The following is a 25,150-nucleotide window of genomic DNA, read 5'->3' on the forward strand; positions in this document are numbered from 1 at the left end:
CTGTTCCCTCCCTCTGCGGTCCATCAAGCAATATGATCATAGATAGAGAAGCTCTTTAGAATGTAACTGATATTTTATAAGACAGACAGAAAATACAGAAAGACAGACAGAAAAGACACGACAAGACAGCTCACATTATGCAAGAGGGAGCCCAATCTGGGATGGGAGAGGAATCAGCTCTTGGAGCAGGTGTGCAGCTGTGCTGGCATGTTTGCCCATCCTGCCTGGAATAACCTGATGCCTGCAAAGCCACACTGGCCTGAAGTTGGACACTGGCATGGCTGGGGGTGGGCTAGGGATGTTCCTTTGGGTGCAGCTGACTTTAGTCGGCTTCCACCAGGCTTTTAGCAAAGGAACTCCCCTGGTGTAGCCCTTGGATAGAGTAAGTCTGTTTTGGACTATGGAAGGCTTTCAGGCAGCCGGGGTTTTCTTGATCTTCACTGCCTCCCCGTGCTACCTGGAAGCCCTCTGGAGATGGTGGTATGGCGGCAACACCTCTTCTGACCACCACAGCCTCTGGTTTGGGCTGTAAGTAAAATAAAGACAACTAGGGGCACAAGATGTTTTGTCTATATTCAGTTCGATGAACAAGGATAGCATGGTCATTTTTTCAGGAAAAAAATTAGAATGAACAGCTATACAAATTTAAGGTGGGTAGGCTCATCCACCTTCTGACCTGGATATGAGGGCTGCTAGATCTTCATTCTATTCGTATCTGACAAAGCGAGCTTTGACTCATGAAAGCTAATACCCCTGGAAAATGTTGTTGGTCTTTAAGGTGCTACTTCAATTTTGTTCTACAAAGTATATTAAGTTCAGGTAATCCAAACATGAACTTGCCTTGTCCTATAACTCTCCTCACATTCAATGTTTATTTCCACATCTCTGGACAAATGTTCATTTGTACTTAAGATGATAATATTTCTAAAATTCAAAGTCACTTACCGTTTACTAAAGCTATGTTGATGCCTCTTCCAACATTGTTTTTAACGCCACTCATCAGCCTGAAACAAAACAAAGAATTACAGGAAGTTTATTCTTTTTTTAAATGGAGGACACAGTCTCCTCATCCACAAAATTCTCTAGCATCTCTTTCTTTGCTCTCCTTATTCGCTAAGTGACAACTGAACATGCAGCAGTTCCTAAAAACACCAACTCTCTTCAAAAGTGCTCCTATGAATCGCCACTTGGAAGCCTGTGACAGCCAAATAAATTCGTTTCCAAGAGTCAGATGTGGACTCTGACCCCGTGACAAAGCCAAAACTGAGCCCCATCATTGTCTGTTCGAACCAACAAGAAATCTCAGGCTGCAGTGGGGATGCTCCAGTTGCTCTCATGGTACAAAGTTTGAAGTCTCCCACAAACAGACTATTTGGGATGCAGTTTTAGGACAGCCTAACTCAAACAGGACATTTTAACTATCAATGTTTAATAAAATCTCTCTCACACAAACAACACCATTACCAGAAAATAATCTTGGCATCACAGAAAGCAGCAAGACAGATTTGTGCTAATGGCTGACAGCTGCTCCTTGCAAAATCTGAGCGGATGTTCACAGGAAGGCGGGGGGGGGGGGGGGGAAGGGGAGGAGTACAAGCCATTCTGCACATGGCCTCCATGCAAAATTTCCTTTGGACACAAAAGTGACAAATTCAGTCACTCATGCCTCTGAATGGCAACACTCCCTTTAAAGTCTAATGCTTCTCTTAAAACTCATTTTAGTCTGGAGTATTGTTAACGTGGACCAAAAATCAGGTGATGGATGTTTTAGTCTAACAAATGGGAGGGATAAAATGCCTGATCATCTTGATTGAAAGCTCCAGATTTGGTGGGTTGGAGCCCCAAGGCTTAGCACCCGGATTGGCTGAAGACGCCAGAGGACATGTGGGGATGGGGTCTGAAAAGGGGAGCTGTTTTTTTGTTTCCGGGCTCCTTGTTAGTTCAACCTCAGGTGGCGGGAATCCTTGCTGGGAACTACTTGGAATGGCTGTTTTGTCACAGCGGGAGGCAGAGAGAAATGATGCTAAAGAGGGTCGCAGATGCACCAGGGTGCAGCATCCTACAACTACCAGAATCAGACGCAACCTAGATTGTACATACTTTAGTTAGCACCTGTCTGTTTATTTTCCTTAGTGTGCTTAGATCTTGCAATATCATGAGTTTGTGTGTTGTATAAATAATTTTTTCTGTAACTTGAGTCTACACAAGTCCTTACCCACTATCTAGCGTGCTACTGAGTGAGACTGGCTTTCAGAAACTCAGGATTATTTGTGTAGCAAAACTAGACTCAGATGGGTAGCCACGTTGGCCTGAAGGAACAGGAAAAAGTTTGAGTCCAGTAGTACCTTCAAGACCAACAAAGTTTTATTCTTGGTATAAGCTTTCATGTGCACGGCACATGGAGACAAACAGCAGCTCTCTGAACAAGCTCACTATTGCCTTGCAACTTTGTTCAACAGCATCTGCCCCTTGAAACTACCAGATGTTTTCAAGAAGGGCAGCTTTGAAGGAAACATGTTTATCTGTTCTCTCTAGTCAGAGGTTTTTGCTAGAATAATGACGTTCACTGGCCACTAGGGGACAGCAACACACCAGTTTAAGATTCTTGTCCAAATTTTGGTCAATGGTCACAGAAGAAAAGGACAGTGTCAAAACTGGAACGCTACATTCTGAGAAATGTGAAACCAAGTATTTGAGGAAGATGATCATATTATTATGTTGAAATTTTCATTCCAATATGGCCTAGAGTTAACATTAGAATTGTTTCATTGTAATTACACACTCAAAGTTAGTAAGCAACCTCCAGACTATATTCAATTAATTGAACAATATTTATAACAGTATTATAACAATATTATAACAGTAGGCTATCATGTTTTCAGAATGGAGTCACGATGGACACAAAATAAACACTAACAAAAAAGGGTAGTACATTTGCTGTAATGAGCCTCATCACAAAAGATCATTCTGAAAACTCCCATGCTACACTTGAGTGTCACATTTAAAGAAAAGAATGTTTTTGATATTAATCCCTATCATACACACGCCTTTGAAAGCTATGCTAATGTAATCTAATCCTGTGAACTGCAAAGCATGCAAGAACCTGAAACCTTTGAACTACCTGTTCACTTGGCACGTAAATGCAAATGTCATTCTGATAGATCCAGGTGATGAAGCTTTGGCTCCTAGAACTTTCAACTGAAGTAACTGTTAAAGAAAAACTCCTATTGTGAATAAGTAGCAGCATGGATTTTCTACTTTATTTGGTCCCCTCCCTCAATCCTTGAACTACAGCTCAAACAAAGGTGGTGGCAGAGGCTCAGGGGAAAAAAAGGTGGGGATTATAAGAGCAGTTATGGTATATCTAAGAAGTAAAGGATCCTTGGAAATCCCGAGAAGTAAAGAAATGAAATGGCGCAGAACAGGTGATAAGACACACTGTCTTATCTTACATGGTTTAAATGGTTCAAATATATCTTACGTGGTTTAAATATATAGACTGATTGTACTGTCCTGAATAGAGGATGCGCGTAACGGGCTCAGGTTGCAGCATGACCCCAGCATTGGTGTAGATGCACTCAATGTGGTGGCATTTATGCCAGGGGGTGGGCACTTACCCCAGCAGTGGGGGACCACATGGCAACACAACAGCCAGGTGCCAATGCTGCCAGGATGCTCACACTCCTGATCTTAGAGAAGTACTGCTACACATTAGATCTTAGAGAAGTACTGATCTTAGAGAAGTACTGCTACACATTTACACATTATTGGAAACAACTGGCATTGCTTGGGAAATCAGAATGGTTCTTGAAGATGGGGAATTCTTATTACCAATTAAACTAACAGCAATTCAAATATTAAGAATATTTTAGATGACAAAAATTGGCAACAATTGGCTGCATCTTTTAAAAAATCCTTGTTGCTAGAAATGAACAGCTAAGAAAGGATTGGGGGTAAACTCTCTTCCTTCAGTTGGTTTAATTTGTGAATGGATGTGTTGTTTGCTCTGGATAATAGTTCTATGAATAGTTGCACAATAAAAAACACTGGATAATAGTTCTATGAATAGTTACACAATAAAAAATACTTTAAAACAAGCCATGGCATCTCATCACAAAATTCACATTGAGCAGCCTAAAATGAGGAAGATAAATTGATATCCAGGCCAGAAACAATCATAAAATATTTACCAGCTAAAACACTTTCATTAACCGCTTGGGTAAAAGGAGTATTTTGGCCTAGTATATGTGACAAGCCTTTTGCCACTGGGAGGCAAGTTTTGTGGTGCAGAAGGAGATTACTGAGGTCACTGAGGTTGGATCAATATATAAACAACTAAGAAGATTTATTTATTTACAGGTTGGTTTTAAAGGAGCAAACTAAGAGTACAGATCTCCAGGTAAACAAAGCAGACACTTGGCTGAGACACAAAAATTTAAACTGCTTATGACTTCAGAAAGTACTTAAGACTTTTCTACAATGTTTTCAGGCACAAAGACTTTTATTGACTAGCCAGTAGGTTGGATTTACTCTCATACACAGAAATCCACCTCCGCCGCCCATCCTGGCCTTTCTCCAGAATCAGACCTGGATCTGAGCTGTCACTACTGTCTCCGTGAGACAGAACTCAACTCCCTCTTCCCCTGTTTTCTCATTTCCCTCCTCAAAGGTGACTGGATGCTGGAGCAGAATTCCTATGGGCTCATCTGAGTGGCTGATTTTCCCTTCAGGGGCATGACAGCCTACAGTCCATCACACACGTAAAGAAAAAGGGAACATTACATGAGGGAGCATTAAAAAACATGACATCTCCCTTTACAAATCTGAAGTAGTATACCCCATTCTATCACCTCAAGCTTGTACCAACTCTTTCTGCTAAGGAAGTAAATTAGACTTCAGATCTTTCAATTAGATAACAGGAAGGAAAAGTCAAGCAGAGAAACACGACCTCATCAAGGACAATTGTTGGGTATAAAAAGCAAAGAATCTCATCAAAATTCTCTGCTTACCACACATTACAAATCTGAAAGATACTCCAGGGAAGAAGCAGTTTGCTTGCTTCCCAGATTTTAATTCTGAAAGGCTTCTATTGGTACAAAGCCACTGGGCTTCCAATTGATCCTAAACACAGGGGCACCAAGCATCCCTTACAATAAAAAGGGAACCGTGGGCTGTGTTTGCCATGTGGTCTGCTTGTTAGGAAGAAGGGCCACTTAACCCAGTCCTACCTTCTTCCACCCCATTAGTGTAAAGGATTCAGTGGTGTTGATGAGCGGGTCGGCTGCCTGGCCTTGACTACATTCCACAGCCCGGGCGACGGGCCAGCTCCTACGGCGGAGACCTTATCTCTGCGAGGGAGATGAGACCTCCGTTCCCATGGGAAGCCGGGTGGGGGATGGGATGGATAGAGTTATAACCTGTGCTTCTGGCGGGAAATGCCATTCCTGCCACTTCGTGTACGTGAGCTTTCTAAGATGTCTTAATAAACGGTCTTTTACACCCAAAAAGCCTTTTATTTCTGCTTCTATGGAATTCCTTACATTGTGGCAGGAATCCTAGTTCATCTATATTCCTAGTGCAGTGGACCTCTGGTGTCTCGGCATGGAGAGGTTGAATATTCCTGTGGAAGGTGCGGTAGCCCCCAAAGAGGGCTCCGAGCTCTTCTGGATTTGGAGGAACCGGCGGGAGAACGGGTCTCGCTGGTAACTCCTTTCCGCTCCTCGCATCGACATGAGTCTTCCTTTACCCGCTGGCACGAGGGACGCAGGGAGGCCATCATGTGGACTTACATGAGTCGCGTTGGCGCTTGCCTGATCGAAGCGCCTGTGGATCGGATATCTGCCCTCAAGCTTCCATGTGGATTACAAACCTCAGGTGCAGCCTGTCACGGAGGAGACGGGTCTGACCACCTTTCATGCGGCAACGCAGGGAGTCCATTGAACGCATTCCTGGACTTTCGTATTTTGGTGATGTTCTAAGAATTCACCGTGGCCCCGCGATCCCGGATTAGCAGCTGGATCTGAGATGCCCTGTGGAGCCACCGGTGGGCACGACGTCTATGCTTCAGAGGAAGAGGAGTCCGGAGAGAGCCTGCACTCCTTCCGGATCTATTCCCTCTCCCATCGGAAAGAGAGCTGGGAAGAGGAAGTGGGCCGATCGGGCGTAGATGCCCAAGAAGCATGGGGTCTTGAACGGCAGCTATGGGAAGAGGAACGAGAACAGCTGCAGCAAGAGCGCGAAAAACCCGCAAAGAGACCGGGATGCATTGACTCGCAAGGAGAGAGAGTTGGCTGCCTTGGAGAGGGGAACTGAAGAAGCAGCAGAACAGGACAACCCAAGTTGGAGTCTACGCTGTCACTGGTACAGCCGGCGCCAGAGGGGCGACGCTGCTGGGTCCTACCACCTTCCAAGGACCGGCTCCCACCAGAACGCCAGCGGCACCGGCGTTGGTACCTCCACCTCCACCGATTCCAGCCCCCCTGCGCAACCGCTGCCTCAACCTGCGCAACCACCGCCCTTGCGGGCGCCAAGGGCCGTGGAGAGGGGATACTACAGGCCTCCAATACCTGCCCGTTTCGATGGGACCGCTTCCAAACTTCCCTACTTCATCTTGCAACTCGATGCCCACATGGGGACTATGACGATTTATAACGGTCTGAGCGCCAAAAAATACGCGAAACCGGCTCAGTCCTGGATGGGCGGCAGCCGACTGGTTTGTGACTCTTTTGAACCTGCAAGATGAGGATACTCGCACGGTGCCCGCATTCCTCCAAGCCTTAAGGGCTCGCCTTCAAGATCCGGGTGCTGAAAATGAAGCTATCCGCATCCATCAAATCTATCCAGCAAGGCAACCGCCATTTGCAGAATTTGTCTGCGTGAATTTCGTATGCAGCGAAGCTGCTCGACTCTCCTCCTGAGTGGCCTGAGCGCATGAAATGCGCATACTTCTCGGATGCTGTCGACGGCAAGTTATGCGGAACGGTGTTTTTAATTCGGATCCCCCGCATCTATTGCTGATTGGATCGAATTGGGATCCCGCATGCCTGCTTAAATACGCTGCCGGGGTCATTTCACTTCCAAAACCCGCCACTACTTCCACTACCATGCACCACCAAGCCAAGCTTCCAGCCGCCTCTTTACCGAGACCACCTCCGAGCCTGCGCCGGCTGGGATTGTGTCTTTACTCGCGGAGGACCAGGTCATCTAGCCGCCAACCGCCCGAAAACAGAAGCCAACCGCTTCCGCCGCGCGCACCCCATCTGCCAAGCCACCACGCGAGAATCCGGGCCGCCCCCAACAGGCGCTAGTTTCAAGGCAGTTATTGAAGGCTTTTACCCAGAGGTGGGGAAGCAGCTGTGTCTCTTCAGCCCCCATGGACATGGGTTCGACTTCCAGACGCGGTGAGTGAAGGCAGCTCCATCACAATCCAAGCGCTTCTGGCCAACCCCGCTAAGCATACTCGTATTATAGCCTCAGCCCTTGTAGATTCTGGCTGCTCCCATTGCTTAATCGCGCCCCAGGTGGCGGAGGAACTGGGTCTAGACCAAGTCCCCCTGGCTAAGCCCATACTATTCACCCAAATGGACGGTAGTCCTCTCGGGAGCTAAGGACCGCCCAGTTCAAAACGCAACCGGTCCTCCTCCTCAAGGCCCCGACCATTGGGAGAAAATTAGTTTTATTCTGGCGCCAGTACAAACACTCCATAGTTCTGGGCATGCCATGGTTGTTGTTGTATGAACCAAAATTCATTTGGAAAGAAAGGATCTTAGAATTCACTGACCCTCTCTGCGGTGAACACATGAATTGGGGGGAAAACTCGCTTCTCCCGGGACACCCCTGGCTTCATCAGCTGGGGCCATGCCCGCCTAACTGGGTTCTCGATTCTACCGACATTCCAATCGGGCTTACCAAGATTTGGCCAGAGTATTTCAGGAGCAAGAATGCATCAGTTGCCACCCCATAGAGACACTGACTGCAAAAACGCAGCCAGGGCATGCAGCTGCCCAAAGGTAGAATTCTACCGATGAGTCCTAATGAGGAGAAGGGAACTTTGCCTTCTTAGACAAGAACCCCGCCGCTGGTTCATATACGGCTGGCTACCAAACACACACATGCTGCTCCCAGCTGTTTTGTGTGAAAGATGGCTCTTTACGCCCCAGACCGATTAATGAGGGGACTCAATGCAGTCTCTCTGTCCAATAAATACCCTTTGCCGCTAATCAAGGACCTTCTAGACGATTGGGCAAGGGACGATCTTTACTTCAAGTTGGACTTGAGAGAAGCTTATACTATAGAGTCAGAATTGTTGAAGGCTATGAACACCTGACTGCATTTAACACCTAAGTTTGGACAGTTTGAATAATTTACCAATGCTATCTCGGTTAAGTGGGGCCCCCCGGAGCTTTATGGCCCTTATCAACTAAGTTCTCCATGATTTCCATTGTACAAGGGAGCTGTGTGCACTTAGATGGACGCTTTAATCTATTCGAACCATGGAGCATGAGGCGCTGGTCGAGAAGTATTGGAAACGCTTGCTCAACAACTCCTCTTTGCCAAACTTTCAAATGCTGTTTCCACCAAACCCCATTGACTATTTGCTACCGATCTCTCGAGGGCCTCAAGATGGATCTCAGCAGATCGATGGTGTCCTCCAGTGGTCGCGCCCTACTCAACCGAAGAGCCCACCTTTTCTGGGTTTTGCTAATTTCTGAATGGACTTTATAAATTCTACCCACAACTGACTCTCCCACTCAAGCAGACCCTCTTACGCACTAAGGGTAAGATCCATTGACTGGCCAAACCCGGGGCCCCTTTCCTGGTCTAAAGAATGTTTCAGACAGCCTTTTCAGCTTTTAAAATCTGCTTTACTTCAATGGAACTCTATCCTGAAGCACCTTATCCGATCTCCCATTTGTGGTTCACGTGGATGCTCTCGGACAGCGCTTTGGGGCAGCCCTGTTGCAGAAAAAAATAAAGATGGTAGGCTGGTTCCGCGGTGTTGCCATCAAAGAAATTCTCCGTGCTGAGCTCAACTGGACTTTCAGGGGATAAAGAGACTGGGCGGCCATCAAAGCAGCACTCTCCACTTGGCGCCACTGGTCAGCGGCTAAACACCCTTTCAAGTTTGGTCGGATCACAAGAACTTCTACGCCTCTCTCCACCCCCCTCAAGATGTTCCGCTGGCAACTTGGGCCATTTTTTCAAGCTTTCACGGTACATTTTTCCCCTGAAACACTAAACCATGGATGCTCATGCCGTCTGGAGGGGTGGAGCTGCTCACGGGACATTCCACGCACCTACTCCTCTCCCTCCCAATTGGGGCTGGCTGCTCATCTCTGTGACGCCTCACTCCTCCTCCTCCACCATTCCCAGCCTGGTCTCTCCTTCTACTGGAACTCGAGAGGGCGGGGCCAAACCAGCCACCCAAGGGAGGAAGGTGACTCCTAATGCTGCAGAATGGTGTTTGGCTATGGGGGAATGTTGGTACTGCCTCCTCTCCGTAAGCAGGTTCTCGAGGCCTCGGCCTTCCATGATGCCCCGCCAGCTGGACACATTTTGGGCTTTCTCAAAACTCTACATTTGGCCCTACCGTCAATTTTTTTGGTGGCGCCGCAATGCAAGGACATTGAGACATATACACAAAGGTTGCTCTGTTTTGGTGCTGAAGCTAAGAACGCTCCAGGAAACCCCATGGCCTATTGAAACTCTCCAAAATTCTACCTTTGGGAAGTCATCTCCATGGATTTTATTACAGATTTGCCAAGTCATGGCAACATCGTCTGTGGGTGGTGGTGGACCTATTTTCTAAACAAGCCCATTTCATCCCTTTGTAATTTCCATCCCTCCCGGCCTAAGTTAGCCTGTTCATTCAGCATGTTTATCGCCTACACTACCATATAAGTGGTCTCCCACCAAGGGTCTCTAATCATTTCTAAAGTTCTGAAAGTTTTTCTAGGGTTATTAGTCAGCCATGGTAGTCAGCCTCTACCACGTGGCAAGTGACGGGTGGAGTCAGAGAGAACGAACAGAACCCTGGCGTATTTAATAAGTACACCACTACTACTCTAAGACAATTGGTGCGAAGCTGATCCTGCTTGCAGAATACTTATAACAATGCTGTTCACAGTAGTACAAAGACCCCTTCTGAATTAGGTGTCTTGGTCGCTTCCTTCCCTCCGCCCCAAACATGGAAGTATTACCATCCACCTCTGGTTCTAATGATTTCATCTCTTGGCCGAGGGTGGAATGGTCCAGGACTGCTTTGGCGGCAGGCCAAGGACTCCTAAAAGCTTCAGCAGATAAGCACCACTGGATTTCATGCAGGTGGGCCTGTATTTGTCTACCAAGAATCTCTAGAGACGGGTATAAATTTTCAAAATTGGGGCAAAAGATTTTGGACCTTTTCTAGATTACCAAAGTAATTAATGATGTCACTGCCCGATTGGACTTGCTCTAATTTCTCTAGTAACATCCATCCTGTTCTGTCCAGTTTACTCAAGGAGGCTCCCCGCTTCCGGGATGTTCGGTGACGACCACTGGAGAGACTTCTAATCGACAATTATTGATGGCCACAAGCATTACTTAAATTGGATGCCATCCTGGACTCCTCGCTTTAATCAAGAACGCTACAATATTTTAGTCCGTGGTGGTATTCCCAAGAATCAATGGGTCTATTCGAAAATATTGACGCTCTCAGCTCTCATTTCTGCTTTCCATCGCTACTTCTTTCCACAATAAAACCCGTGGGAGTCTTAAGGGGAGGTAGAGGAAGGATTCAGTGGAAGCATGAGCTGGTCGGCTGTCTGGCCTGACTACATCTCCACAGCCTGGCGACGGGCTAGCTCCACGGAGACCCATCTCATGAGGGAGATGAGACCTCCGGCTCCTGGCTGGGAAGCCGGGTAGATGGGATTGATGAGTTATAACCTGTGCTTCTGGCTGTTTCATTCTGCCACTGCACGGGAGCTTAAGATGTCTTAATAAACGGTCTTTTACACCCAAAAAGCCTTTTATTTCTGCTTCTATGGAATTCCTTACAATTAGCTGCTGCAGGGTCCCCTGACTTTCTGTATTGGCTATTGGGGAAGCAACAGCAGGAAAAAATACACTTCTGCATGCTTCTTCCATTTGTGGATGTTTGGATCCAACACACAGACATCAGCCAATATGGAAGTTCTGTCTCTTAGGTGATTAATCATATCAAAAAGAATGTTACACTGTGTGTAACAGTGATGAGAAAAGAATAAAAACTGAAGAATCTAACAAGATTCTTAATGCTATAATTTTAGTAAATCCCTATACTCAATTAGACACATGCTTACACACATGCAAGTGACTAAAATGTATGAATGGCGTAACCCTCAAAAGTGCATCACACACTGTAAATCCTCAAATAACCAAGTGTAGGATGTGAAGTGATCACTACTTCTAATGTCTGTTTGCCTCAATTCTTTTATCCTTCTTCCCTTTCTGTTTTGCTGCTGCTGTTGGTAATACCCACTACTGAGATTTTAATGTGTTGGTTTCTACTTTCATTATTTTGTGTTGATTGTTGGTTTCTACTTTCATTATTTTGTGCATTAAATGCATTTTTATAACATTGGGCTGTCGCCTTGAGAATGGAGATGAGATACAAATCTGCCATAAAAACAACATATGGACACAGCCCACACAGAGAAGCCCACACAAGCAGCAGACTATATGTTTAGTCTCAGTAACAAATCCAGTCTCACAACTTTTTGAAAACTGTATTTGTTTGCACCCAAAATTAATGCATATTCTCCTTACGCCTGACACAGAATGTGACCTCAAAGGTTGCAACTCTGCTTGGGACTGCACTGTTACTTTACCAATACAATTTTAGAGTCAATTTATGGACTTCTATACTCAGAAGGCAAAAAAAAGGTCACTGCTTAACCATGAATGAAGTTGCCAAAGAATTCTGGGTGTCATTTTACTGATCTTACAGACACATCCTTCAATGTTTTAATGGGTAGGTATGGGTGTAATCTGTGTTAAATAACCCCCAAAAGGCAAAGCTGCAGTGAGAAAGCTACTCTCCTATGCTTCTAATCTTACAAAGTCACTTTACTTTCAGTGCTCAGCAGCAGAATCTAATCCATTATTTGATATCTCTTGTGAAGTTAAATGTGCCAGTACGGCATGCCTATAATGTGCTCTAAGTAAGGGCTTATCTATCTTCTTTGAGCTAAGGTGACAGGAGGCATACTGAACATAAAGGTAGGGTACACAGTCTCATGATAGGAGGAAATGATAACATTGAAAAAGCACACCAGAACCTTTGTGCTGCCAGAGTGTCACTCTACACAAAAATGGATTTATTCACTACCCACTCCCAAAAAAGGCCAACCTCACTGCACCCCAAGACCCAGATTCCATACTATTACAGAGCTGCAGGCCTGGGAAATGCCTCAGAGCTTATTTATACATTACAATGGATACAGGTTTCTCAGTGTGACTCACAGCTACACATGCATAGGAGGCCTCACCTTTACAAAGCACTCCACCACTCAGTGTGGTTCCAAGCACTCTGTTTTTCCAAGCAGAAACATCTGTGTAGGGGTGGGGCTGTTTGCCCCTTCCTTGGGCTCCCTGATCACAGGACTCTCAACACAACTACTGCCCCTTGTAATGTACAGACAAGCCCTTAGGTTGAGCCCTTGGACAGCTGGTTTCTGGGCTTTTAGATGTAATGCTAGCTACAATGTGCAACTTACATGGCAATAAACCTGTGACAATACATGGGAAAAGAACAAAGACTGCACATTCTATTGTAAGTCTACGTAAGTGAAAGACATATTTCTGATTAATTTTTAATTCCTTCCAAGAAGATGCAAGAAAGAATGCACATTTTCTCTCACTGTGTTGACAACAATATTAATAGAACAGAAACTGCTCATACGTACACATTATCTTCTACACAAATTTTAGGTCCAACGACGTTGGCTGCTCCACTTGCCATTTTGAAAGCAAAGTGTTTCTCTGGACAAGCTTTTGTAGTCCCGCATTTATATCTTGGGGGTTTTGTAGCTTGGGACCGGAGGAGACACAAGAAATAAAGTTCCATTTTCAAAATGTGTACATATAAAATAGGCCCGATTGTTTTTTTATTTTACTTTTGAAAGTTAAAGGGGAAAAATGCAGATATTATTTTTAAAATGTTTGTAAGCCACCTTTTTATGTCCCCAAGAAAGCAAACAATAAATACATTACAACAAATTTAAAAATACATACAGATAAATATAAAACACTTTTAAAAACTGAAACAAAAACAGATGGAGAGTCAAATCAGAATCAGTGAGGGAATGCTGGACAAAATAGAAAAGTCTTCAAAGTCTTCACCTGCTGGCAGAAGACAATGACAGAAAGGAATAAATATTTTCCCCCCAGGGATGGTACTGCATAGTTTTGGTGCCACTACTAAGGCAGCCCCTTCCCAGGTTGCCACACTTTTAGCCTCAGATGGTGGAGGCACCCAAAACTCTGAGAGACCTCTGAAGATTACTTTAATGGTTGGCCAGGATCATATGGGAGTAGGTGGTCCCTAAGATAGGTTGACCCCAAGTCATACAGGGCATTATAAGTTAATACTTCACCTAGAATTGGGAGCAGAAGCAAACTGGGAGCCAGTATAGGTTAGCATGCTGCAGCCAATTGTAGCTCATTGAAGGATTGTTTTCACCACTGGCATGAGTGATTTTTAATGTATTCTGGAAATGTTTGACATTTTCTTGATTATGTGCCTAATAAAGGTTCTGGACTGGACTGGCAATTGTAGCTTCCAGACAGGTTAATGTACCCTTACAAGACCATAACTCAGACAGCTGTCTCCTGCCAAGATGGCTCACGCTGCACAACAGCATCACTTCTCCAAACAATGCAGCTCTCAGTCCTCCCCAGATGTGGCTTCATGTTGTAAGCCACAGGCCAAGAGCCCTCTGAGTTCTGTGGATGATTATGGTGTGGTCCTTCTCATTCTGGGTAGAGACACCAGCTTCATGGAATGCCCTTTCTGACAGATCTTTAACAGTGCAATCCTGAAGGGGGCCCCCAGCCCCCTCAGGAGGTGATATGAGACATGCTAGTGTAAATGCCACTTGAAGAGGTAGAAGGGGCATTTACACCAACACAAAGGTGCTGCACGCAGAATGATATTCGAGTTCTGCAGACTACAGAACCAGCACTCTTCCGGTGCAGGAACTTGCACTGGCTTTAATCCTTTTTCTGAGCCATTTCAGTCACTCCTCCATTTGACAATGCAGACTTAGGAGGGCAAAAAGGAAAGCACAGCCCACAGAGCTGAACAAAGCAGCTCTATGGGGGCTGCTAGCCACGGTGAACCAAGCCTCTTTGAAGGCAGTGTGGCTGCACCGTCTCCAACCATGTTACAACTACCCCCCATTGCACTGTTAGGATCCTTTCAGCAAAGGAACAAGGCTGCACTTTTAAAATTGGAATTGATCCATCTGGATTATACAGTGGTAGCCCTGACCAGGATAACCCAGGCTAGCATGATCTTGACAGATCTCACAAGCTAAGCAGGCTTGACCCTCGTATTTGGATGGGAGACCGTCCAGGAACACTAGGATTATGATGCAGAAGCAAGCAATGGCAAACCACCTCTGAATGTCTCTTGCCTTGACAATTCCACAAGGGGTCATCATATGTCTGATGTGACTTGATGGCTTCCAAAAAGAAGAAGATAGTAAGTGTATAAGTAGCTATCTTTTCTTAATTGTTGAGTGTTATCTGTTTGTTGTCTGATGTTTTTAGTCATTGTGGTCAGTGGGAAAGACATCATATATACTTTAATTAATAATGAACAAAACTATAATGAGTATAGTTCAGCAGGGCCACAGAGGGAGAAAAATGTATCAATCAACAAAAACAAAAAAAGCAAAAATCCAGAAACATCTGCATTTGGCACCTACAATGATGCAAGTTATGCAATACGTGAATGGCCTTTGGGAGGGAGTTCTGAAAAACAAGCACCAGGGCAGTTTCCATTTACAGGTCACCTTTAAGTGGATAGAATAACTTTCCCTTATCTTTGGAGCACAGGGGAGGAGGGATATTCAGTGGGTGGCCCATGTTTAATTTACAAAATTAAATATGTAACACAAGATCTGGCCCCATGATACTTACAGCGTACTGGTGGGTCCAGTGGTGATCTTGCTAAAAGAGAGACCATTTTGTTAAAAGGTTAAAAATGATCATGACATTCCATAAAACAAGTATAGAGGTTTATAAAACATATTAAAGTCTATACCTCAACAAAAACGCATAAATACTGATTTCACTGAAGTAAACAAACTTGTGGGATTCCTAAGGAAGCCATAGTTTTGCAGCTTTGTGTTGCACAATGAGTTGTTTTAGATGAATATGCTAATTTGCTAGGTTTTCCTATTATAAAACATGTTTTTTCTTAGTGGATAATTAAGGAATGAATCCCCTTTGTCCTACAAATATTTCAGTATAGGTTTAATCAGATGTAATTAAATATCTATTTAAAATTAACTATGAAACAATCAAAAATTAGCTTTGCAAACAAAATAAAATTGCACTTTACTAAAGGTAGGACTGCAATGATCTGCTACAAATAAGCTGAACTGACCCTATTTGTTTTTACAATTTGTATGGAAAAAAATAGTAATCAGAAGACAAGTAATTGTAAATCATAAAGATGAGTAAATCAAATAAATATCATAATTCTGGCTACAACTGGGAACAACTGAAGATAGTCACTTACCAAATAGATTTCCTAGGCTGGCGTCCATTTTTATATCAAACACTTGAGATATGACATAAAATGTCAGCAGAAACACCAGTACTGCTACCACCAATTTTGCAGCTCCTAATTCAAAAGCAGAACACAATTCTCAATTCATGTTTCAAGTTTTATGAAGGAAAAAAAAAGTATTTGCCCAGTCATTCAAATAAGCACCTCCACAGGTAAGCCTACTTTTTGCCTTGTATGACCAACTTCAGAACAACCTGTTTCCTGCTGGAATTTGGCAACCTCAGTCCTGAGCAGAACACAGATGGGATCAAGAGTTAGGGCTCCGTATCTTCAAGGCACACCTCTTTCTCTTTTCACACAGACCAACCTAATACTTGAAGGCACCTTTTGTAGGAGACTGAAAAAGCTTACCAAGGCTATTGAAAAGCAGCAATGGTTCTCCCCTGCTTGGATGTGCATTGTGCTAGTTTTCAATAAATTATTTTTAATCCTCTAAGGAAACTTAGAAAGTACTAAATTTTTTTAAATGCTGAAATTTAAGTTCAGAAACCAGGTAGCAATAGGCAATACTTCTGGTTCTTAAAAAATAAAGTACTCCACACACTAAAGAGACTTCAACCAGAATGCCTGCTTTGGTTACATGTAGCTAATGATTTTAATTATTTTTCAGAAAACGAGTGAAGCCCAAATAACACAGTACAATTACTTTGCAACACAGATATGCCAAAACTATTTGCTTAAAGGGTAAAAAAGCTCTGCAATGCAGGTTTAGAATAACACAGTGAATTGTAGGCCCCTTCCGCACATGCAAAATAATGCATTTTCAAACCACTTTCACAACTGTTTGCAAGTGGATTTTGCCATTCCGCACAACTTCAAAGAGCATTGAAAGCAGTTTGAAAGTGCATTATTCTGCATGTGCGGAATGAGCCATAGAATTGTTCTCAAATATTGTTGTTGTCTCTTGCCTTCATAAATATGCCATGAGGGCTAAAGTGTATTCTTTTAGACATTTTCAGGAATGGTTTACGAGGGTTCCAGGAGGGTTTTATGAGGAATGTGAAGCAACTGAGTTGTAAACCCCACATCCTTCCTTAAGAGGACAGGGGCTAACTCAACATGCATTCTGATATATTTTGATAATTGTGCAAGGCCCCAGTGAACATTCTGCTACACTGTGATGTGGTTGTTCTCAAACTAATATGCCAGGAAATTATTGGTTCAAGGACTATTGGTGGCCTCTCAAGCAATTTTCACCTGATGCAAAATCTTTGGTATACAAAAGAAACAAATCCATTCCTCCCACATTCCTCAAAAATATTTTCAAAAACACAATAAATTAGAGACTCCTAATTTATGTTTTAAATGGTAGGAAATGAAGGAGATTATTCTGAACTTATTTTTTCTTACAGTCATCACTGTATGATACAATTTTATACCCTACTTCTACTAATCTGCATAGTTTCAGTAAAAACAGGTTTATGTCATAGAAACTACCAACATTGTTACTTGACCAACATGAAACTCATGGCAAATCGAGTGCCTGCCATCTATCCTTATTTATACAAGAGGCAGGCAAAGGCTACCACTAACTTAACTGCCGCCAAAAGAGGGCCTATGAAGTACTTGCAGCAAACCCACCAAAACAATCCTTTGGCTCCTTAACTTCTAACATATGTACTGTGATGACAGGTTTTGTAAGCAAGGTGCTCAATTCATCAGACCTGTCACACCACAATAAATGTGGCAGCATTTAAGAAAAAGCAGATGCCTAGGGCCAAACAAGAGAAGACTCTTGGAAATTCAGAGTGGGAGGCTGGTTGATTGTAATTCTAAGCAGCACAGGGAGCCCACACTGAACCAGGGAAGAGATGTTTAACCATTTCCTTGTGTGTCACACATTTTCTGCTTTAGATGCTTTCCTCAAGTTAACACAGCAATTCTATGACAATTTATTCCAGTCTAAATCAAGTGATTACAATGGGCTTAGAATGAAATAATTTTGCAGAGACCTATACTATACACATTTTGACTGCTTGCCTAATAAATGCTAGTGCTTTAACCGCTAATCCTTAACTATATTCTCTAAATTCAAGACAAATGCAAACATACTGAAATCAATTTTTGTATGATGAGTGCGATTTTGCTCTCAAGTGACAGCTGACTTATGGTGTGCCCACAGGGGTTTCAAGGCAAGAGATGTTTGGAGGAGGTTTGCCATTGCCTGTCCCTCAATGGGCTGAAAGATTTCTGAGAGAATTGTGACTGGCCCAAGGTCACCCAGCAGGCTTCATGTGGAAGAGTGAGGAATCAAACTCCATTCTCCAGATTAGAGACTGCCGCTCTTAACCACTACACCATACTGGCTCTGAATCAATCAATTTTTACAATTATATTTACCCATCTCCATTTATAAAACAACTTACAAACAAAATGTAAAGAAATTAAAAGTAAAGCTGTTTTGTGTTTTACCACTCCACCTAACAGACTTCACAATTTTAAGAGTATAAAAAGGAAGCAATAAAATATCACACAGGAAAAGGGCCCAACACTTGGAATGTGGATAGACTGTCTTGAACAGGTGACAAATAAATTCCCCAAATAAAAGAATTCCAGCTAAACCAAGCTGTGGAATACAGGACACACCTTGGACAGACTGAGGAGGAATTTCAAGACCAACATCATCCACAATTACTGCAAAAAATAATAATTACTTGTTCCACCACATGAAGAGGCCATCTGCTACTCTTACCTGCTATTCTCATGGTTTACCCCTCCTTCGTTATGAACACGACTGCATCTAACCAACTACCTGGCGGAGAGAAAAAGCAGCACACATTTGCAACAGAATAAGGAAATAGAAGGTTTGTGTTGGCAAATCTCATTATAAATATAAGGACTCTCCAAGCTAACAGTGGTGATGCAGCCAAATGATCTTAGTGAATTACACAAATCCAGCCAGGATTGAAATATAAAAATGTCTGAAAGTTTAGGCCAGAATGTGAATAACCAGACTGTGAGGTCTGTGTTTGATTTTCTCACATACAACTGCACCCTCAGGCATATTTACATTTCACTTGTACAATGCACATCTTTTGTTATATGAAGAGGTTATATATCACAGAACATTTTTAAAAGGAAGAATACAAGATTCATCTTCTTTGATCCCCATCACAAAGAAGCTGAGATAATACAACCATGGAGTCATCTGTTTGAGACTGACAGATAGAGGGCATATGAACTAAAAAGGCTGAAACAAAGCCAGTGGTCAGGGTTCCCGCAAAATATTAGATTGAAGACTTTCCAGATAAATTACCTGAGGCCCTAATAGAGTGTAATCTGTTCAAGCAGGGTAATTTTTGCTGTATAGTTCATAAATATATTTTAAAAGTAGTCCATGTTAATTTTATGTCCCAGGTTCTTGACCTGAAATATTTGATTAGCATTAAAATAATCAAGTTTATAAAATGTTAAATTCAAACAAATTAAGAAAAACAAAGTCACTGAAAACTGTTGACACACTAAACACCCAAAGAACTGTGCATGATGGGCCATGGGCATGTTAATCTACAATCTCCACATGGTGTGACCATATTGATGAGTTGTGGTGGGTGCACCAGAAATGCTATGCAGAAAAGAAGCTGCACCAATATTGCTTTAAGTACACTAGTACTTAAAGCAATCATACAAGCAGTCTTATATAAGCACGTTTTCAGAAAGTACAATTCTCCAATAGTTGGCAAGCAAACATAAACTGGACATTAAGTCTCCAACAAGCACTGAAACCAAATCTACAATATCAAAAACAAAGTCTTAACAGGAATGCCAGTAATGGTTAAAAATGAATGCTTAAAGGATGCTTGAAAGATGCTTAAAGGAACCATGTCACAAGTCACCACTTACAAAGCTACAAAAAGTTAACATTTCAAATGGGCTATCATTCCCTGGTGTAGAATGATTTCATGAATACTTTCACACTGGCCTGAATTTAATTCCCCATTCCAGTTACAATTATACTTCCAGAACACACTTGAAGGTGTTGTTTTTGCTTTCCAGGACCAATTCTGTACAACAGGCTTTGCTCTAATCTAATCCTCAAACAAAAGCCTCATCACTTGCATTAGTTCCATATTAGAGAGATGATAACAATATTACTTCCACCATGTGATAGGAGACATATACCAGTAAATAAGAATTTAGCTTTTGCTTAGACCTGAACAACCAAATCAGGTGAAATCCTAATTTTATTTGGATTATTATATGTATTTATGTTTTATACTCTAAACCGCTGAACTACAATAAGGTATGACCATATTCTCTTGAACAACTTCCTTAGATATTTACCTGGTTAAAGCACACTAACCTCTGTCAAATAACCTGATCCTATTTACACCATGTACAGTGCTGTTATGGCCCTGATGACCCCCATATATTATTGCAATATATTTCTCTTTAAAATCATATTGGCAGAAGCTAAGTTTTCACAGCACCTCTCTGTGTAGGTAGCAGCATGTTCACCTGGCCACAAGCCAAAGGTCAGAAGTTTGCTTTAGCATGATCTAATTAAGAGAATGAGTTACTCCTGCATAACCTGGAGGTCTCATCCTGTTTAAAGGCATGCTTGATTACCACACCTTGCAAAGATACTGTTAAGACAAAGAATATGGAAAGCCACTTTAGCATCAGATATTGCATTTCCCTATCTCATCTGGAAACCAAGTCAGCAACAATGGTTGCTCCTCTGACTCTCCTCTACCTTTGTTATGACTTTCCTAAACCACTCACCTTACCCCGGTCTAAATGTCTCAGCTAAATCTGAATATCTTGGGCAGTGACTCTAAAGAGTTAATCTGCATGGAAGCCTTTCAGCATTTCCTCATTTAGCTTAACAAAGCAATTTGGCCACATTGTCCCGGGCTTAGCAATGATTGAGCTGATTAACTAGCTCTGCACCCCAAACCCAGCACAGATGTGAAACCTAGTGCAATTGGTTCCCTTTCCCGCCAAGAAACGATCTACCTTATAAAAGTTCAGTTCACCTGCAACACCTTGCTCATTACTAGCCTGTGCCTCCCTTGGTCTGGTTTAAAGGTAGTGAGCATCTACGTGATATCGTCTTCTACTGGGTTTCTGTGCTGGCATGGAATCCCTGCCTTCTACTTTGTGTGCTTCTTAGATCGTTTGGTAAAGTATCACCCTGCTAATTCCTAATTCCCTCTCTATCCTCCCACCTACTTTTCAAACCTTTCTATATACTAGGAACTTGAATGTGTGTGTTCTTATGCCTTACTGTATGTGTGTATTTTAAGCCAAATTTATATAAATATTTGAAAACTCAATTTGGACTCTTGCATTTACTCTGCGGATCGCTTCTTGCCAAATCCCTCCTAGCCCCCTCTCGCACTGCCAAGTTGAATGTTCATTCCCCCTCGCTATTTTAAAATCATATGTGTGCTGTTACACTCTTAGCAGCTGGTGGAGATTCCCTTTTATAAATTGATAACCCCTGTTAAGCTAGATAACAGTGCTAATGGGATTCTTCTTTCTGTTTCATACTCATGTCACTTCTTTCCTTATTATTATGACTATCATCATCATCATCATCCCAGACTCAGAGCAGCTAATGATATTCTACATCATTAAATAAAACAGAGCATACAATACAACCATTGTAAAACTATGAAAGCTAAAGTTAGCAATACATCTAAAATACTTTAAAGATGGTGCCCTCAGTTTTCCCTTGGCAAAGGATGAACAAGCAGCAACAGTCAGATATCAAAGCATAACAGGGCACAGCGCAGAGAAAAACAGCAAGAGATCATTCCCTGACAGAGTCCAAGAAGCCACGCCATGTACAACCATTGCTGCCCTCCACCATACGCCAGGTGGAACATTTCTGCCTTACAGGTCCTGTAGAACTGAACTAAGTCCCTCAAGGCCTGAGTCTCACTCAACAGAAAATTCCACCAGACAGGTGTCAGAGCTGAAAAAGTCCTGGTTCTGGACAGCTGGATATGTCTTTTACACAGTACCTCAAACTAAACAAAGATTTTACAAGAATTAAAAAAAAAACAGTGCCCAAAACATTTTTTCTCTCTAGGAGGAACTACGTAAACAGACTACCAGTAAGTCAAATGTGTTCCAAAGGGAACAGAAGCATTTCCCCATTCTTCAACTGGAAATCAGGAAGGACCTCACCCCTCCTCTCTAGGATTACAGTTTAAATGCGAAAGAGGTTGGGTGCATACAGATGTCTTCCAAGATAGAAAGCTGGTTCAACAGGCTTTGCTGCCTGTAGTCTAAGTTTAGAGTAAATGCTTTCTTTAAAAGTACTTTCCCTTCTACAAAACAAAACTTCATTTTAAGTACCAGAAATTCTAGATTACACAGTGAAAGGAAAAGGCAATGTTAGAAAAGTTCATTAGTCCCTATACAGATATTCAATTTACCTTTCAGCATGATTTAAATGTATCGCTGAAGACAGTTTATTTCACATTTCTCTATTTTATTCATTTGATTAAAATTAACTGAAATTTAAATATTTATGCAGTCCCACATATGTGCCAATAAACAGTAGGTTTTACAACTACTCAAATGACAGCTACTCAAATGATTCTGGTGTTTTTAACTACTGGTTGCCAGAATCAAAGGCCAAGGGCAAGCAACATTCATGGACGATGGACTCAACCCAGACACAGGATTTGCATTCACCAATATTGCTGCTGCTGTAGGAAATGCAAATGCGCCTACAAATATAAATGGACTGATAACCCCACCCGCAATACAATGCTCTTAACCAAACTTTTGCGTAGCAAGTTCCACCAAACACTTACTGATTCGTTCCCCACACTGGGACATGAACAATATATACCCCACTAAACTTTCCCTTCTCACTAGACACAGTGTGTAACACACTTCTCTCTGAGATACACCTCTGAAGAATCCAGCCACAGATGGAGGCAAAACGTTAGGAACAAGACGTATCAGACCACGGCCACACAGCCCAGAAAACCCACCACAACCAGTTGAATCTGGCCGTGAAAGCCTTCGACAATACAATTTTGACATAGCTCCTTAATTTTTAGGAACTCACTCATAATTTTACCTTTTAATAACTGACTAAGAATCACAAATATTACATGACTCATACCGTAACAGGATTCAGGAAACAGGCATGTAAAATACAAAAGATCAATCACAAATACCTCAGAAAGAATGTATTAGAGAGGAATGTATTTTCTTTTTATCCCTTTTTATTAATTGATTAAATTGAGAGTCAGCATGGTGTGGTGGTTTGAGACAGATTACGATCTGGTTATGATCCCCACTCTGCCCCAGAATTTGCTAGGTAACTGTGAGCCAATCACGCACCCCCAGACCAACTTGCCTTGCAGGGTAGTTGTTAGAATACAATGCACACAATGTAAGCCACTTTGGGTCCCCATGGGAGAGAAAAGCATAAAATAAATGTAACTTTGCCTTTTCTTAAGTGGTTACCCAACACACATTTCAAACATGATACCCAAATAAACTGCACTACTACCTTTTTATATCAAAATACAACTGCCATCGCCCCACCCCCCACACAAAAAGAGCCTTTAGTCGCTTGTTCAAATTAGAGTAACAAAAGATAAAGCCAAAAAAATGGCTTGTTGGAAATCTGGAAACTTCTGTACTACACACAGAAAAGAAAGGAGACAACATCAGCCCCAAGGGTCATTTATGTAGTGGCAAACTATTTGTGTGTGGGTAAAGTGCCATCAAGTCACAACTCAGTACTATTTTCAAGGTAAGAGACTAACAGAGGTGGTTTGCCATTGCCCTCTTCTGCAAAAGAATCCTGCTATTTTTTGGAGGTTTCCCATCCAAATATTTGCCAGAACCAAGCCTACTTCACTTCTGAGATCCAAGAAGATCAGGCTAGCCTAGGCTACACGCTATTTACTGAATTATTTATATTTTACTTTTCTTCAAAAAAGGACCCAAAGTGGGTTACCAAAAAGAAAAGGGGGGGGTCTGCACATGAAACAAGCAAGGAAAATAAAACAAATACATTTTAGGGAAGTCCTGGATTAATTGCCTGGCTTGACTGAAGTCTCAGCCTAAAAGCCAAAGAGCCTAAGTTCTTTGGACGCACCAAAACTTTGTAAGTTACAGGAATAGGAAGAAAGGAATGGAAAAAGCAGTCTTCAACAAAGATATTACATAGCTGGCAAAGATACCCCCACCCCTACCCCCACGCTCAAGGTTTGGTAGATCTTGGTGGAGGAGTTCTCTCTGAAATGGAAGGACCAAATTCTGCTTTTTTGAGGAGCAACGCCTTGTTTTAAAAATGGTTTAGTACACAGTTTCAGTTACTTTTTTTGAACTGAAAAATTATCACTGATTTTCCTCCTGGGGCTTTTCTGAGCAGATGTTTTTCATCAAAAGATAAACTAGCACCAAAGTGCAGAAACATATATTAAGTCCTTCCGAGTGGAAAAACCACAGAGCACGCCTTTAATTGAGTATCTGAAGACAGTTACATTTTCTTCATTCTGAATTCCAGACTATCCAGTTCCCAAAGGCAACAGACCAGAGGGTAATTGGCAGTACATGCTTTAAATTGGCAGTACATGCTTTAAACAATACATGCTTTAAACAATATATAGGAGGACTGCCATTAACAACCTTCCCAGCTTATTTCCAGCCACATAATGTTTGGTTGAATACTGCTTTTTCAAAGATATCTAGGCTTGGATTTTCAAGAACTTTGGGAGGAAGGGTTACAAAGCAACCTTGGGAAATGCATCTCAACATTCAGAACTCAGGACTGGAACGGGAGCACACTACAAAGAGGCCACTCCCATCTGAACACAAAGGAAGAGACAACACTAAGATGACAGGCTGCACAATACATAGGGCTATCTGATGAGCTCTAAGTTCAACTCACCACTTTAAAATCAACCACATCATTATACTTAGCTTGTTTGTCTGGGACAAGCATCAGTTCACAGCTCAAGCAGGCATCCAAGTTGCAAGCACCTAAGAAAGATGGGCTGATGGCTGCAAGCCCAGCAAAGGACCTCTTTCTTTCTATTCCAGCACCAGTACTGTTCCCTCATGTTAGAGGAACATACATGAAGTACATATGAGGCTGCCTTACACTGAATCAGCCTGTCAAAGTCAGTACTGTTCAATTGTTCCATATCACCTGGACATGCCAGGAACTGAAGCTGAGACCTTCCACATGCAAAGCCCCAATGGCTGTTCCTCATCTCAAACACAAAATGCCTCCTCCCATCCTCACCTCAATGCAAGATGTGTCAGCAAGGAACTATTTTCTGCTTTTACACACTGCACTTTATTTTATCACATGGAAATCTCCTGCTACAGCTTGTGTTGAAGGAA

The 25,150-nt window shown here is 42.6% G+C and overlaps 1 protein-coding gene across 2 annotated transcripts in view; it reads right to left on the reverse strand.

Moving 5' to 3' along the window:
- The window catches only part of FAM3C (FAM3 metabolism regulating signaling molecule C), a 46,905-nt gene that overhangs the window by 10,328 nt on the left and 11,427 nt on the right, over positions 1-25,150 (reverse strand). For both annotated transcript variants that reach the window (XM_048499761.1, XM_048499762.1), the window contains exons 2-6: positions 18,513-18,572; positions 15,770-15,874; positions 15,166-15,195; positions 12,927-13,050; positions 946-1,004 (exon numbers count right to left, since the gene is read on the reverse strand). In XM_048499761.1, coding sequence (XP_048355718.1) covers positions 946-1,004; positions 12,927-13,050; positions 15,166-15,195; positions 15,770-15,874; positions 18,513-18,525 — 331 coding nt within the window. In that variant the 5' untranslated portion in view covers positions 18,526-18,572. The remainder of the gene's footprint in view (positions 1-945; positions 1,005-12,926; positions 13,051-15,165; positions 15,196-15,769; positions 15,875-18,512; positions 18,573-25,150) is intronic.

This window comes from Sphaerodactylus townsendi, linkage group LG06 (assembly GCF_021028975.2).
Source record: "Sphaerodactylus townsendi isolate TG3544 linkage group LG06, MPM_Stown_v2.3, whole genome shotgun sequence".
Classification (NCBI taxonomy): domain Eukaryota; kingdom Metazoa; phylum Chordata; class Lepidosauria; order Squamata; family Sphaerodactylidae; genus Sphaerodactylus; species Sphaerodactylus townsendi.